Source organism: Xiphias gladius, chromosome 2 (genome assembly GCF_016859285.1).
Source record: "Xiphias gladius isolate SHS-SW01 ecotype Sanya breed wild chromosome 2, ASM1685928v1, whole genome shotgun sequence".
NCBI lineage: Eukaryota > Metazoa > Chordata > Actinopteri > Istiophoriformes > Xiphiidae > Xiphias > Xiphias gladius.
The window spans coordinates 1,557,464-1,573,562 of NC_053401.1; the positions used below are offsets into that span (position 1 = coordinate 1,557,464).

Genomic DNA, 16,099 nt, shown 5'->3' on the forward strand with positions numbered 1-16,099 from the left:
TTGTTGCCATGACAGAGGTTGAATGTGACCCACAAAAAGCTGGAGTTGACTTTTCTGTTATGTGGCATTTACAAGTTAAAGGCCAAACCGCTTTTGTTTGAGTTGGTCTGAGTTACATTTAGTCATCCACACCTCTTTCCTTCCTTCCTGCTCCCTCCCTCCCTCTCACTGTCTGTCTGTCTGACTCCCGCTCGTTATATGACACACGCTGTGGTTTCTAGGAACAACACCTTCAGCTCCACGCAAGCTTGGTATCCCAATTTCACCATCAAGAACCACGTATTGGGTCACTGCGGAGGCTGATTGCGGAGTGTTGTTGCCCTCCTGCCTGGACAGCACGTCCGTTAAATTGCCATCACCATCTTGGTTGTAGGCGATACGGTCCCCAGGCTGGAGATGGGCATGTTTAAAGGCTACCTATACATTAAGCCGGATAAATTCTAAACACACCGTTTTCGCGTTTCAGCTCGTTCCTGCAATTACCTCCATCCGCATTTAAATGCCAAAGCGGGTAATTCTCCTCCTACTGGTCACGCGTGGAGGACAGACGAGCGAGCCAGCCACAGAAACAAGCGAAGAGGAAACTGTATACCATTAACGTCTCCACTCCGCACACCGCAGGGCAATGAAATGCAGCGCTCCTGTCGCCATCTGTTTGGTCGCTGATATAAAGACGTTTCCACAAAACTCAGTTTCACCCCAACACACCGCAATGCCGAGCCGGCGTTTTCAGATTTACACACACCGTTTTGGAAAAGCTCAATTTTCCGGGGAAGAAAAATGCCATTTTAGTCTGGACGCAAGGCAAAAACTGAGGGAAAAAGATGCTTTTATGAATTTAGCCGGCTTCGTGTGGACATGTTCATAATGGTTAGTTTTCTAGAAGCAAGTGTTGTTGTAGATCATCTAAAAACTCTAGTCCTTAAAAAAAGAAAATTGGTGCCTTTGCTTTGTGTAAAAAAAGGTCCCCTCAAATGACTCTCCATTTGAGGGTCCAGAAACCCAAAAAATGTTGATCAGTTTTTACCCAACGAAGGTCTAAAGACGAGTAAGAAAAGTGAGTATGAGCGACCAACAACATTGAGGGTTACTTTGATTCCTGGTGTTTTTGACCATCAAACCTGTCAACAAGACTTTATAGCTTGCAAGAACTTTGTTAAAATAATTTCCGAAGACAGTGAAATAAGGGCTGAATAAAGTTACGTTATAATAGTTTGTTTCGTTAACATTTTTTTATAATCAGTAAACCAAATTCCCGTTCCTACCTCCAAGTGAAATGTCACCTCACCTGTCTACCCGAGGACACGTTGCAGCCCCACCGCGTTTGGTCAGCTGCCAGTGGGTCCTCGAGTTCGAGATGACAACCACTGCTCTCAAATCAAATTACCACCACTGTTGACCCAGTAAACCAACAGCAAACGTCATTTTCCCCGGGTCCAAGCAGTCAGTCAGTCAGTCAGTCCCACACAAGAGTCAGAGGCTCCACCGTTTTTATGTCCAGTGTTTTTATGTACAGATTACAGGTAACAGTATATATGTAGATAGAGTAGATAAAGAGGTTACAGCACTAGTCAGTGGCTAATGTTCCGGACCATTACAACATTCAAGTTGATTAGTAATACATTTTTTTAAAAAAACCACGTAACTTACGTACACCAATTAGCATCAGGTGTACTCTGGCTGAGCTGTAGTACCCACACAGTAGAAGTTTAAAGGGACTCTTAACATTTTTAATTTAAATGTGGTAGCTTTGTCTGTCACAGCATTTACGACGTTAAACGAGTGACTGTATAGAAAGATGGACGACGAGTCTCCGCTTCCTCCCGCTGTACGAAAATGAAGCCAAATTACCCTGGATACGGGCGTTACCATTTTGCGCTGGTGACGTCATTTGAGGCCAGAGTCTTGCACAGTGGCGACCGGTGGGTCAAGCCACGGTATCGAGGTCCTGCCCACACACCCGCCCGACTCAGTCGCGAGTACGCAAGCAGCTGTCAATCGTGACGTCACACCCCTTTTGTATCAGAACGTATCAGAAAAATGAAAACTTGATCGTACGTCAGCGTGATGAGAACTACCTAAAATGACAGAAACCGTCTTTGGGAAAAATCCATTTGACGCGTACTTCAATTTCACTTTGACCCATGTCCCAAATACTAACATGGAGGGGGCAGGGGTTTATGACCTATAGTTCAGCCAGCCACCAGGGGGCAATCGAGATCTTTTGGCTTCACTTTTGGGGGGCTACCACGTCATCCCTCTGTCACTGATGTAAACAAATTAAAGTGTCCCAAAACTCTCGTTGATTATTTTCTATCAGAAATGAAACGGCTGTTTAGATCATTATAGTTAATTAACAGTAGTATTTTTTTCCATCTAACCGACTGAATTTTAACTAAATAGCGGACTTGCTCATGTATCAGAAATTACGATTAGCATGTTTGCATGAACATGAATGTCTCGGATAGCTAGTGAGATAACTGTTCTATTTCTTGAGTTAAAAGTTTACTGACATTTTTGGTAACTTTAAAAAGTTTGAAATAACGTTCTAAAAGTTCAAAGACTTTGACTGTAACATTGATGCATTACCTCCACCGAACATGCGCGACTTACTGTACAGCAGAAACAGTATACCTTATTAAAATAGTATTTATTCATCATTATGTGCAGGAGAAATAATAAAACATTAAAAGCTGTTATAACCTATTATGAGCAAGCTAGCCACCATCAGCTAACTATCTTGCTAACTAGCAAACCTTAGGTCATCAGCAACATAAGAAGCTGATGTGGAGCATTAATTAAAACAGCTTTAAAAGTCACACAGTTTAAGACTTTTTCAAAATTGTTTAAAAGCAAAGACTTCCATCAGGGAAAATCAGTTATTTTACGAGCCACTGTTAGCAAAAGAAATATTTAAATTAGGTTAATGTTTTCTCTCTCACTAGCTAAAGTCCCCAAAATAACTACACTATGAGCTAAAATTGGTTCTTTTAATAGCTCACGTTATCAGGTTTTCTAAAATGACAGTAATTGGAATCGTACCAGTTGAACAGTGTCTCCATTTCCATATTTTTAATAGAGCTGAAACGATTAGTCAATCAGTTGATCGACAGAAAAATAATCTGAAACTATTTTGATAAATCGATTAATTGTTTCATCTCATTTTTCTTTGGGTCAAAGATGTTTTGTAGACTAAACCATTAATCTGTAAGGACCTAAAGTGAAAGTTTTACCCTGTAAATGCAAAACATAATTAAATTTTTACATTAACCACCAATAGCTTCGCGAATGACACAAAATACTGTAAATTTCGATAAAATTAAAGCGAATTCAGAATTTTTATAGCATGAAAACTATCAAAAATTGAAAATGTTTAGTGTCCCTTTAATCTCCATCAACAGTCAACAACAATAAAGTACAGGACATCAACCACCACCTACTGTACATACACAATACTACGTCAGAGGCAGTGTGTGTTGTTGTACCCGCTGCTGCGGTGGGCATGGAGGCTGGACTCCACTCACTTTCACTTCAAATCAGTTCAAAACAGAAAGTTACATCACCATCAGACTGTAACGTGTCGGATTTTTGACCATTTTTGAGTTTTGAAACTGATCCAATTTGAATCGATTCAAGCGAAAAGTGGGCCGGTGATGGTCCGAGGAGGCATGTTGGACGTGTAGACAAACAGATGCAGGTCCAAAGTCCCATGATTGTATCACAAGTAAAGATATAAATAAAAATATATTGGTACATAGAAAAAGAAGAGTCTTCAAAGTTTCTCTCGTTTATTGTCCGTCAAAGGTCCTGTCCCGACGCTCCCCGTTTTAGCAGCAAGATATCCATGTTTGTGGTCCGTGGATTGAAATGTAACTGCCCACACCAGTTTTAATAGCACTTTAACATGTACCGTACAGTTTTGTCCCATTCACACAGAGAGCAGATTAGATGTATATGTTAATTTCGATCATTACTGGCAGTAACGTAGAAACCTCAGATCTCTAAAACAAGTCAACACCCCAGGAACTGGGAAAACCACCTCAGTACTTTTATTTTTGCTTCAAATTTTAGTCTAAAATATACAGTTTTATGGAATGTTTAAAAAACTGAACTTCACCCTTTTGACATTTTGTCTCAGATGCACTTACACTCAAATGGTCTGGATACACTTTTCAATGCAATGTCAATTTAAGTTAATTGGAAAAATTCTCTAGAATACTAGTAAACGTGTTTAGTATTCCGGCATAAGCTCTGAGTATCTAATGTCTCTTATATTGTTTGTCTGGTGACAAATTTAAGAAAGAAATTGCTTCATTAAAAAAATAGCCTAAACAGGGGTAAAGTTTGGGCTTGTGTATGCTTGTTTCAAACTTCAACTCTCTGGCTCCGCTAGAAGAGAGAAAGCGGGTTACTTCCTTCCAGCTCCTGATAGATTGATCATTTAGAGATGAGGTTTGTACCCCAGATAGCGAGCTGTCATGCGAGTCGACAAATGGCTGATAGCTGCTAAACACATCGAAGACATGTAAAAACAGTATAAAAATAAAGTTATTATTACTTCGATACACCAAATGTACTCACTCACTAGATAACATAGTATACAACATCACAACGATGAGATGATTGCACCATTGTGACTTAAATTGTTTCACATTTTTGGTATAAAGTAATATTTCAAACAACAGGGGAACTGTCAATGCAAAAAATAAGGTGAACTACTATACTAAGTGTAAACTGAGACCAAGCAGCACAAGTTTTTTCTAAATATTTGTCATGTCAGGAATGACTCAGCAAACGGTTTTTCAATTTGACCCTGTGCAAAAAAAATTAAACTGTGATTAAAATGTCAGGATACTTCAACATGACTCATTGTTAGTGTAGATTAAATGTATAAATTCTGACTGAAAGTGACTGACCACAGTGCCATGCTACTTTTGAGCTGGCCTGTGTTATTTCCTTATGTATTTTATACATTTTTTACATCGGTGTTTCTAAAAGTTGTAACATGAGGGTTGGGCATTGTGTCCATACTGTAAGATGACTGGGTCTCTATTAGTGTGCCACTGTAACAGCTAGAAAAATCTGAATACCTCATCATTTTAACAAAGATAAAAATGTTGTGTTAGCATTCAAACGCTACAGTTCCCGTAATTCTCAGTACTGCTGTCAAATCCTCAAGGGAGCTGTACCTGTTGAATAGTGTAAAAATAACCGTTGTAACAAACAAATTGTTATTGTTTTTCAAATATGGTTTTTAGCGGTGGAATACTAGATTTAATCGGAAATATTGCATTAGCATAGAGTGCTAGAAATAACATGAAATAACAATAGCTTATACGCTAGCATCCATTTATTAACACAACAGCAAACGGATTGACATCGAACCACTAACGCTAGAATGAGCCACTATTTAAATTGCTGTACTACAGGAACTAGCTTAGCAGGAGTTTATTTATCATGACATTGGTTTGTTAGCTTTTAGCATGTGTTGTATGGCTGGAGGTAGTTCCGCTTGTGACCTTAGCACTCTGTAAATTACCAGGCCAGGAATGTGATGTACGACCAGTGAAGTAAATTAGCGGAGCAGTGCAGTCTGCGAAAAATAAAAATGAAAAAGTTGGTTTTACCCTGGGCAAAAATTTGATTGCTCTCAATTACAAATGAAAGGGGTGCTTAGACAACGTGTCGTTAGCTGGCTAGCCACAGTACTGGCTCACCTAATCATGTCAGAAGGTAGCGTTAACATATAAACATCAAAAATGAATGTGTCTGATTACTCCCTCTGGCTCGTTAGCAAGGTAACATTTGACGTTTAGTTGAGCTGAAAGCGTACTGATATATTTGGTATCTCTGAGAAGTTTAAAATAAAGTTGTGACAGGTGAGACGTCTGTGAGATCTTGAAAATACCTTTAAAGATACAACTTGTTAAATAACACACGTTTTAGATAGGATTGTCAAATTTGGGTATTTTAAAACTCCATTTCTTAAAATATACTGGTTCATCTGACTTATGTTGGAGGGTTTGTGGCTTGGTATTACTAATATATTCTGGGATTGATTCTGAGTCTTTTTATCGTTGGTATCCATCCTGGAAAACAACAGAAAATAATTGGAGCTACTTGCAGAAGGATTTTGTTCCTCATAGCAAAGAAAATCATTACGGTCTCCTGGTTAAAGCCACAACCCCCAAGCGTTGAGCTCTGGAGAGAAAGGGTTAAAGATGGCGAACGTCATGGCAGAGATCACCGCAGCAGAGTTTCAAATGGAAATAGAAATGTTTATGCAACGATGGGCACCACTTGCACAGGCTATGCCAGAAGTAGGTATATTGGATTAAAAAGCACCCTAAGGTGTTTTGTTATTTTTTTTCCTCTCTCTTTATTATTATTATTATTATTAGTTATTAGTACATAGTTTATTGTTGTTGATTTTTGTCAGTGTTTGTAAGTTGTCTTGTTATATTGTATGTTAAACTGACTGATTAAAAATAAGGGGAAAAAAAATTAAAAAACCTCTTAACTTCTCTGTTAAGGTTAGCGTAGGGAATGCAATGTGTTCAAATGACGGAGTAACGTACGGCATGCCGAAGTCACAAACAGGGGTAGGCTGGAAGGGTTGGTTCGACAGCGGTACAGTAGTTTAACCAAAAAGGTGCAACCAGCTAACAGTCATTTTCCAATAGCCTTTCATATAAGAACACCATGTTAAAAAATAATTTTAAAATCCTATAAGACACATAAACACAATAGTGTTATTGGACAAAGTACCATCAATTTCAGTCAAACTACGTCTACGTCTCCATGACAGAAAAGAGGTAATAGGACAGTCTGGTTAGTTAAAATCGACACGATCTGACAGTCAGTTGGTTAAAGGAAGTGGTGGAGTGGGTGGATCTTTCGGGTTCCTCCGAAGAACCGCTGGCCGACAAGACATGAAGAAGAAACAGCAGAGGAGAAGAACGGATACATTCCATTTTCAGAAATTTACCTTTCCTCTTTCCTTCAACAGGCTCCAACGACAACCTGTCCTCACTGGTTGTCCTTCAAACTCAAAGACGTCCTCCAGATTCCCCTATTCTCAGGGAAATCCCAAATCTCAGAGGTCATACCTGCCAAGGACTCGCTACGTCAGCACACTTCAAGGTGAAAGCAGACGCCTCCTGTGTTTGGTGAACACTCATTGGCCGGTTTCTGCGGAGAGGCGGGCCTCGTACAGGCCCAGTGCGTGATGGACAAACTCATACTGCTCACCCGTCTGAATCATACCACCTCTGCATGGGAACAGACAGAGAGAGATCATTAGTTACGGTAATAACGTTTACTGTTTACACCACACGGCATTTCTATCTATTAATCACCACATCAGTTCGTCTGGGTATGTGCTGTGGGGAGCTAACAAGGAAATCTGAGGACAGAAAGCAGGTCGCAGGAACATACTGAACTACAAAGCATAATAAAAATGTAAAGGCAGAAGGAAAAAACGAGTTCATGCTTTGTGGGAACACGTCTGTTTTTTTTCCACTGACACTGCAGGAAGGTCCGGAGTCAAGGTTGGTCCCCACGGGGGTCTGCCATTTATTTCACAGTGTTAGTAGTGTGTTAGTGTTTCACAGTTAGTGATCACCTCTTTTAGGGTTATTGCTCAACGAATTTAATAAACGAGGTGACTGCAAACACATTCTGTCTGAGTAGGTGCTAACAGGCACCAGATCTATCTAGATGGCACAGATTGGGGAGTTAACGCTTCAATGCAAGTTGAAATTGTGTCAAGCTGAGCAAAAAACATTGTGCTCGCCCCATTACTTTTTGACTTTTCTTCAGGAAATGTACCGAAACGAGAGGAAGGAGGAGAGAAACTAAAGGAAGTTTAAAAAGTATTAGCTCATATGCAAGACCCCCTTTTCTTCTCCACACATTTTTCGGAAGAGACTTTTTGAAGATGAAAACTTTCCTAGAGATACTTTTAGTCCAAGGACACGATAGTCCTCGTTTTGTTTTTTTTCATCTCATAAATGTAAAATATGAAACACTTCCGATAAAATATGAAGCGGATCTTGGGGAGCCCTGGTGCTCTAGGGGTTTACGGCAAGGACAGCGAAGACTAGGGCAAAGGTTTTAGCAAAGCTTCTAGGAAATGAATGTTAGTGCCTTACCGTGCCAGTATGGTAATTTAAGTTTTTCTGTTGGTCTTACCTGTCGGCTCGGAGCTGGCAGGTGATGCCCAGTACATCCACCGCTCCCTCCAACTGCAGCTGTCGACAGCCTATCGTCGTAGCAATGAAACAGCCGGTCCGGCCAATCCCGGCACTGCAAGGAGTGGAGAGCGGCCAATGGAGTTATTTCAAACATTTTTCAGTTGTGGCGGAAAAGCCCGTTTCCCAGGTCCCGCTCTCTGTACCTGCAGTGGACAATAACTGGTCCCGCGGCGGCGGCTGTTCGTCTGTCTGCCTCGACATCGGCCATCAGCTGCAGCAGCGGCATTGCGGAGTCGGGGGTTTTGTGGTCGGGCCACGACGTGTACCAGTAATGCTGCAGCACGCGACTTTGATTCCCCAACTGCACAGAAACACACACGCACGTACAAAAGATATTAGTCCCAAGCCCCGACTTTAAGTAAGTGGCTTTCTCTGCACATAAATAGCAGAGCTAGAAAGCTTTTTTAAAAGTGTGTGTACCTTGAGCGTGAGGCTGCGTGTGGTGTAGTGTTCGCACTCCCTGACGCTGTTTACCAACACTTCGACCTTCCCGTAGATCCCCCTCTTCTCCGGCCAATACAGAACACACTTCTACAGAGGCAGAAAGAAACAAAAAAAATAAAATAAAAGACAGTGGGGGGAAAAAAATTGTCAGTCTAAAGATCATGTGGTTGGTTTTGCATGTTGAGTCCATCAACTGAAGTTTACGTGTATAGTATTTTCCATTCGTACCGAGATTTTAAATTGATTTCCTTCTTTTCATTTTATTTCTATGAAAATCAACTTGCAGGGACGTGCTGGCTAGAATTTTGTCGTCAAACTTTATGATACCATTGTGCCAACGGAATTCCTACAATATGCCTATAATATAAGAGCAGGGACCAAATTCTTTAACAGTTTTCCCTGTTGGAGTGCGTTTCATCTGATCGACCTTTGGTTTGAAACACAAAACTAAGGAATCTCCAAAGCAGCTGAAAACTACAGGTAAGGGTGAAATTCAACCATAATGGAGCATAATTAAATGAATATTTAATTACCAAGCTGATCTATAATGTATGGCAGTGTGTATGTATGAATGGCAAAGTCAAGAAAAATCCAAATTAAGAATTTGTTGGTTTTCCTAGGAAACTTCAACGGATGTTGACATCTGTTTTATGAACCATTTTCCCTTAATCACTACATAATTTCCTACTTCTGTCTCAAAAACTTGAACATACTGAGCAGGTACTTAATAACTGTAGCAATTAACACTTTCTCCGCTTCCCTTTTAAATTTGCGGCGAATTGCGCTGGCCTTTCTTGGAAAATATCCTGGTAGTTGTTTTTAAGAAAGTTTCCAGGAAATCAGCTGGAAAACACGGCACCCGAAAAATAAAGTTTTCGGCCACATTGCGGGATCTTTTCAGATTTTTCTGCATTTCCACTCAGGTTTTTTTATGTAAACATTGAACATGTGCATGAAAACAGGAGGATGGAAACGCACCTAAAACACCATATTTAAAATGTCCCAGCTCATATTTGGAATTAAAGTTCTACATTCGCATCAGCATCCGTGTCCCCGCTGCTTATTCGTGCCTTTGTTTTTGAAGTTTCCCTACTTTAGTTCAACACTTTCCCTGTTCCAAAATAGCACTTCCTTTCTCGTCAGATTACCTCGTTTTTCTCCTTCAGTTTGGTGATCATGACAATGACCGGCGACTGTTCCTGCCACGCCATCTGCCAGAAGTCGTTCACTGTGTTCACCATGGGACCCTGAGTGGCGATGTACGCCTTCTCGTCGCCTAGGTAACCCTGGGACGGGAGCCAATCACACAAAAGCCTCAGCAGGGTGATAACACTGTTGACATGCACGCTGGACTGGACTGAAAACCTCATTCATAATGGCATCATGTGACAATTTTTTCTAAAAGCAAGAGAGCACCTGATCTTATAGTATTTATAAATCAGTGCAGGTATTTCTTCGTTTATTCACAATTACATTCGAAGTTCTTGCCAGCACAAATGTTAATAACGTTTACAGCCTATTTTGTACAGTTCTGTAAATCTGCACGTACTTCTTACCTTTGAGGTTGATCCATTTGTCGTGTGGTTTCTATCTGGTTTTATCACTACTATGACACATGAATTTCCCTCAGGATAAATTAAGTGTATGTAGAGACAGAGAGACAGAGAGAGAGACAGAGAGAGAGACAGAGAGAGAGAGAAAGGAATTTTGCTTTTCTAAAAGTGAATGTATACAAGAAAGGATCTGAACCATGCAGATACTAATCTAAGTGACAACAGTTCAAAACAAGTTGTTTTTAATTCAATTATAGAATAAAAGTGACGTAAGCATTCAAAATACTTCATGTATGCACTAAATACTGAATACCGTTGTAGAATATTACTCACAACGTTGAAATAGTATGGACATGACCCATTATAACATATGGACAACTTTTTTTTACTTCTTTTTGATAAAAACACCTTTATTTGAAAAAAATAACACATTTGGCAATGAATTTGCTGACGCAGGCTGCATCTCCTCTTTTTTCACTGTCGTCATATTGTCTAAATGTTTTCTGTATTCAGTAAGACACTTTTGATGGTAATGCGGTGATCAGCTCCATTTTTCATATTTGTGTCTCTCCCTTTCATGTGATAAATGGGCTTACTGACCTTGGACATGCTAAAATTGGTGGCGCGTTCGCATTGTGCAGTAGGACAAAGTATTTCTTCTCTCTCTCTCTCTCCGACAGTTTAAACTGTTTCACTGGAGCTTCCTGACAGGAAGAAAGTCTGAGAGCGACATTACAGACTTCTGCAGCTGCATACTTTCACTGTGTTTGTGTCGCTGAGGAAACCAACAGAAATAAGACAAAAAAAACCAAAACAAAACAAAACAAAAAAAACGTGTTGACATTCCAGATATGTGACGTGATTTTGTCAGTGTGTTGGTTGTTCTTTTTCCGGCTTGGAGAGGATTTAGAAAAAACAAATGCCGTCATAATTTAGTTAGGAATGATAACTGGGTTTCTCAAAATCAGGACATCGCAAAACAAGATGATGACGGATGTTTTAAATCGTATTAGGCTGCGTAATAAACCAGAAGAGACGACAGTAACAGAGACAAAAACCCTGCACAGAATGACTTCCACCATGAAACATTCAGATTTGTTTTAGCCAAACACGGGGCTCAACACACAGCAGGAGCTCAGCTTGACATGCGGGGCGCTGATGAAACCTGTATGTGGTGTTACCTTTGCCGGACAGCTGTATATACCCACCCGTATGTAATTAGCGTTGATGTAGGAGCTCAGCGGGTCGTTGCAGCTCTTGGACTTCAGGACCACTCTGGAATGAGGATCTGGGACACAAAGCAAGGAGAGCAGGTGAGGACACAAAGGAGGGAGGGAGGGGGACAGAGGAAGGAAAGGAAGCAAGGATGGAGAAGGCAACAAGGATAGATTTAGATGTAGCCTGTTTTTTTTGGGGGGGGGGGCATATTCTAACGAGTCATGTGTAACTAAGTCTGCAGATATAACCAGTCCTTTTTCCTTCTTTTTGTTTGGGTCTTGACTTGGTCAGAACTGCCTTTTAGACCTGGTCGTTAGCCCATTATAGACTAGGCCTCGAGCCCCTTTCAAACCTGGTCTTGATTTGGTCTTACGGCTATTTAAGGCTCCGTTTTTAAATTGATGCAGAATTGCTTTTGCAGCCTCTGTCAAACTTAAGACTTAATCTTATTCCTTTAATTTGCATTTTGATGTTTTCATGCGGTTTCTGTTTTTATGCTTCCTCTGTTTTTAATGCATTATGTGAAGCGCTCTGAATTGCCCTTGTGTATGAACTGAGCCGTACAAATAAACTCGCCTTAGTCTTGACTTTCACACGATCTGCCTTTAGACCTGGGGCCACACGAGGTTGGTGTCACGGTCTGTGGATCGATTTAGCAAGCGCTTGCAAGGTGTGCGTCGCTCTCCCCGTCGCCTATGCATTTGCGGGAGGCTCGCGCAGATGCTACTGTAGTTGGAGGCATGTTAACCGAGGCTGATTGGGTATTCTGCTGAATTTACTGAGGTCACACAGTATGTGATGGTCAGCTTTTGAAGAAAATTCAAGAAGTCAAGCCCCTCGTAGTCTTGACTTGGGCTCCAACCTACTTTTAAAAATCCGCCTTCAACTTGGTTTTTGAGCCTCTTTTGGACTCTATCTTGACTCGGACCAGACTCGGTCCTCTGTCGGTCCTGGCCAGCCCGGCCCCCGCGCAGAGCATTGAGCAACCTCCGGAAAAGACAACGCAGAAACTGGAACGCAGGAAGGGGTTTGACTGACAGCAGCTCTAGGTGAGCATTCCTTGCCCTTGATTGGCCGGAAGGAAGGAGCCCGTCCGACACCCCCTCTCCAAAGCACGAGCGCACAAACCAACTATCTTTGTGTGTGTTACATAATGTTTTAATCAGGCTCAGCGGTTGGCTGGCAGTGTGAGAACAAACTGTGCTCTGAGGAAAATGTATTGTTCGAGTGTGTGTGTGTTCAGGGAAGAGGGAGGTGCGATATTAGTTGTCCTTGGGGTTGTTGGCCCTTGACCTTAAATCCCTCCCACGTACTAGAGCGGCTTCCCGGTTCAACAGGAAATGAAACACGAGGGACTGTTTTACAAGTGTTTGTGTTTCATAGCAATTTTGAGACACACACACACACACACACACACACACACACACACACACGCACACGCACACACACTACAGTTTGTTTCTGAGCCATAAATGTGAGGCTCTGTTGCGTGGGGGGAACCTCACTCATCGACACCTCAGCATTAAATTCAGCCGATGCTGATTTCGATATGAAATCCATCGACAGCATCAAAGTAAAAAAGCATATTTCCCGGCAGACACTCGCTTTCTGACGTCTTTCTCCACCCGACTGACTGTTATGGAGCGGAATACCACTCGACTTGTTTTGTTTAATTTATACATCTAATTTACGGACATCACCCTTTGCACACCTGGATTTAACCTTTTTATGATTTATTTATTGTTTTTCATCCTTATAAACATGCGCTACCACTTTTACAGTCCTTTGTTTTTACTCTTCTTATTGTTAATTCTCCTTTTATCGTATTTATTGAACCCTTCTCATGTGTGTTGCAGACAGAACTTGTTTCATGTAACACTTAACACCGGCATCATATGGAAACCATACACATGCAGCTCCTGTGCTTGGGGGAAGTTAAAGTTTATCTAATCTCGTGACGCTAACAAAACACACGCGCACACAGACAGGCAGCGTACTCACTGGGTAGTATGGTCTTGTATCTGTTCTTGGTTCCATGGTTTGGAACATCCAGCTCCTTGGGATCAGTGAAATTCATGGGAATTTCCTGAGACGGGAGACACGACATTCACCATTAGAAATGCGCACTTTTTTTTTATGAGCAATATTTATAATAGGTACACCAAAAATAAAAATATAACTAAATGAATAAACAGAACAAGAAATGCACACATGACAAAATCCTTGGAGACCGTTAGGAGTTATTAATTATACAAAAAAAAAAAAAAAAATCACAAGATACTCGTGCTGACACGATTAGTCCATTAATTTTGATAATCGATTAATTCCACTCATTCGTCGGTTCCAGTTTTTCACATGTCACTAGATTGGCGAGTAAAATAAATATATCTCTAAAGAGCCAGATTTAGTGCAGCTGCTGCTTGCTGTGGAGCTTCTCACCTGGTTTATCAACAGAAAAACTACAGACCAGGAAAGGTAACATAAAGACAACATCAGTCCTGTCCCTCAGTCCCGGTGCCTGGTGAGAGGGATTGTAACTCTGACCTCAGGGATGTGAAATTTGGTTTTTACGCCGACGTCAGAGTGACCGTGTGCGTTTAATTACATACGGTGAACTCGGCGTGCAGCCTGTGCGCGTTGTTGACGACGTCCCGGAGCTGCTGTCTCGTCAGCGGCCGGCCGGCGGACGACAAGTACTCCCTCGCCGCCGACTCTCTGGGGGTCACGACGACAACGTTGAGGGGCTCCACGGAGCCGAGAGCCGACATGTCCAGCACCAGAGAGACATTGGAGCCACGTCTGGAGGGGAGGGATAGGAAGGTAGGGAGGCGAATGAAAGGGACGACAGTGAGGAAAGAAAGGTAGGAAGAAAAAGAAGAAATTTCGTTAGAACTGGACAAGCCAACAGTCAATAACCAGAGTCTGAACAGGCCTAAAAGTTCCTCTTCCTTGCTGAGCTGTGGACTGTGATTTATAACATGTGTGACAGTCACATGAAGAGATCCAAATTATCTTTCTTCCTGCTCTGACTGAACCGTCATTCGGCAGCATCTGTTCCTGACGTCTCACAAAGCAAATGGGCACAATGATTGATTTTAAACCCTCCGCGACACCACTGCTAAACCTTGCTGTTGGTATTCTAACCGTCACAGATGGTTAGAATACCAACAGCAAGGTCACGTTACGAAAGCTGTTTCTAAAACTGCCCTTCGAACCGAATTCGCGTTGTGTTTCTGGTCATTTTTGCCAATTCACAACATGATCAGCAAATACGTAAGTGGTTAAATTTGTGACAACTCAGCTGGTACGCAACGGACACCAAAAATGTTACCTTGTTCCCTCTTAAAAAAAAAAAAAAAAAGAATGGTTGTGTTTATACGTTTGGGAATTAAATGCAGTAGATAAGTGTAAAATGTACATCACAACTCCAGACTTACATAAACTCTTCTCATTAACCCAGGACGTACACAGCCCCACCTTTGCAGCGTTTATACCCAAAGCTCTGAGTTTCTCGATCTGCGTCAGCAACAATCTTACCCTGTGTCCTGATATTTGTAGTCACAGTGACGAGGTTTCTCTCTACACCCATGTATTTTTGACTTACAGTGGTTACGTTTCGACCAATGGTGGGGACCTTTCTAGCAGCTGTCGTGGTCACTTCTATCTCGATTTTACCCGCAAAGACACCGGGCCTCACGCAAGAACCACTCATACAGAACAGAACAGAACGGTTTAGGTCTCAGGCAGCACGTAGGAGCGATTTAAGAGAATTTGTGGCATTCACCGATTTTCTCTGGAGGTAAAAATGAAATCCACGAGTGGCCCAGGCCTGTCGTACGAATCCTGAACAGACAGACTGTTTCTTCACCGGGTGAAAACACTCGTTTGACTTAAGAATTATAGACACGTAACCTGAATTAAATTGGAATCTAAATACGACGCGGAAATGGATTTAATTAAAATAAATCTTTAAGGAAATTCATGTCAAATTAATATTCTGTTCACCGTCTCATCATGGCTGAGAGGTTTAGTAGATTTTAGTATTTTTACTGGTAGATTTCGTCACAGCAGCTTCTAGGCTTCAGCAGCTGTTGTGAAACCGTCCCCCTTGTCTCGCTGCCTCAGGGTGTTTCTGCAGGTCTCTGGTCCAGGATCATCCTCTGTTATAACACCTGACAGTCTAACACCACCTGCCGCAGGCTGGAACACTCTCCAGTCTGATGTCTCAGGGACTGTCGTCCCCCTCGCGGACCTCTTTGCTTCGGAAAGATGTTTTTCGGCCTCTCACTTCACGTAGCCCGAACCAAACCCTCTCCGTGTCTGTCACCGTCCAACGCTGATCTAATGACACGTCCTTGGCAGATGTACCGTGACTGGTTTGCTTTCTCTGATGCGACTAATGACTCTGCTAAATGTGTTACATCATTTTGAATTGTTGGTTGGAAAATTGAAAGAGTTTCCTTTTAATGGAGACCAGGGTTATGACTACAATCAAAAGGGTTGAAGAACAGTAAGCTTTTTATTCTGGGTACATTATTTTTGGCCTCGTGCACAAAAAGTGTGTGTGTGTGTGTGTGTGTGTGTGGGGGGGGGCTCTTAAGTTGTTAGTATGCAACCACACCTGCACCA

General features: G+C 41.7%; 1 protein-coding gene across 1 annotated transcript in view; it reads right to left on the minus strand.

Moving 5' to 3' along the window:
* Window positions 1–3,367: 3,367 nt before the first annotated feature.
* ptprr (protein tyrosine phosphatase receptor type R) overlaps window positions 3,368–16,099 on the minus strand; it is a 40,081-nt gene continuing 27,349 nt past the window's right edge. Inside the window, exons 10-17 of the mRNA XM_040149541.1 lie at window positions 14,080–14,269; window positions 13,472–13,556; window positions 11,461–11,540; window positions 9,848–9,985; window positions 8,676–8,786; window positions 8,399–8,556; window positions 8,194–8,307; window positions 3,368–7,271 (exon numbers count right to left, since the gene is read on the minus strand). Coding sequence (XP_040005475.1) covers window positions 7,178–7,271; window positions 8,194–8,307; window positions 8,399–8,556; window positions 8,676–8,786; window positions 9,848–9,985; window positions 11,461–11,540; window positions 13,472–13,556; window positions 14,080–14,269 — 970 coding nt within the window. The 3' untranslated portion in view covers window positions 3,368–7,177. The remainder of the gene's footprint in view (window positions 7,272–8,193; window positions 8,308–8,398; window positions 8,557–8,675; window positions 8,787–9,847; window positions 9,986–11,460; window positions 11,541–13,471; window positions 13,557–14,079; window positions 14,270–16,099) is intronic.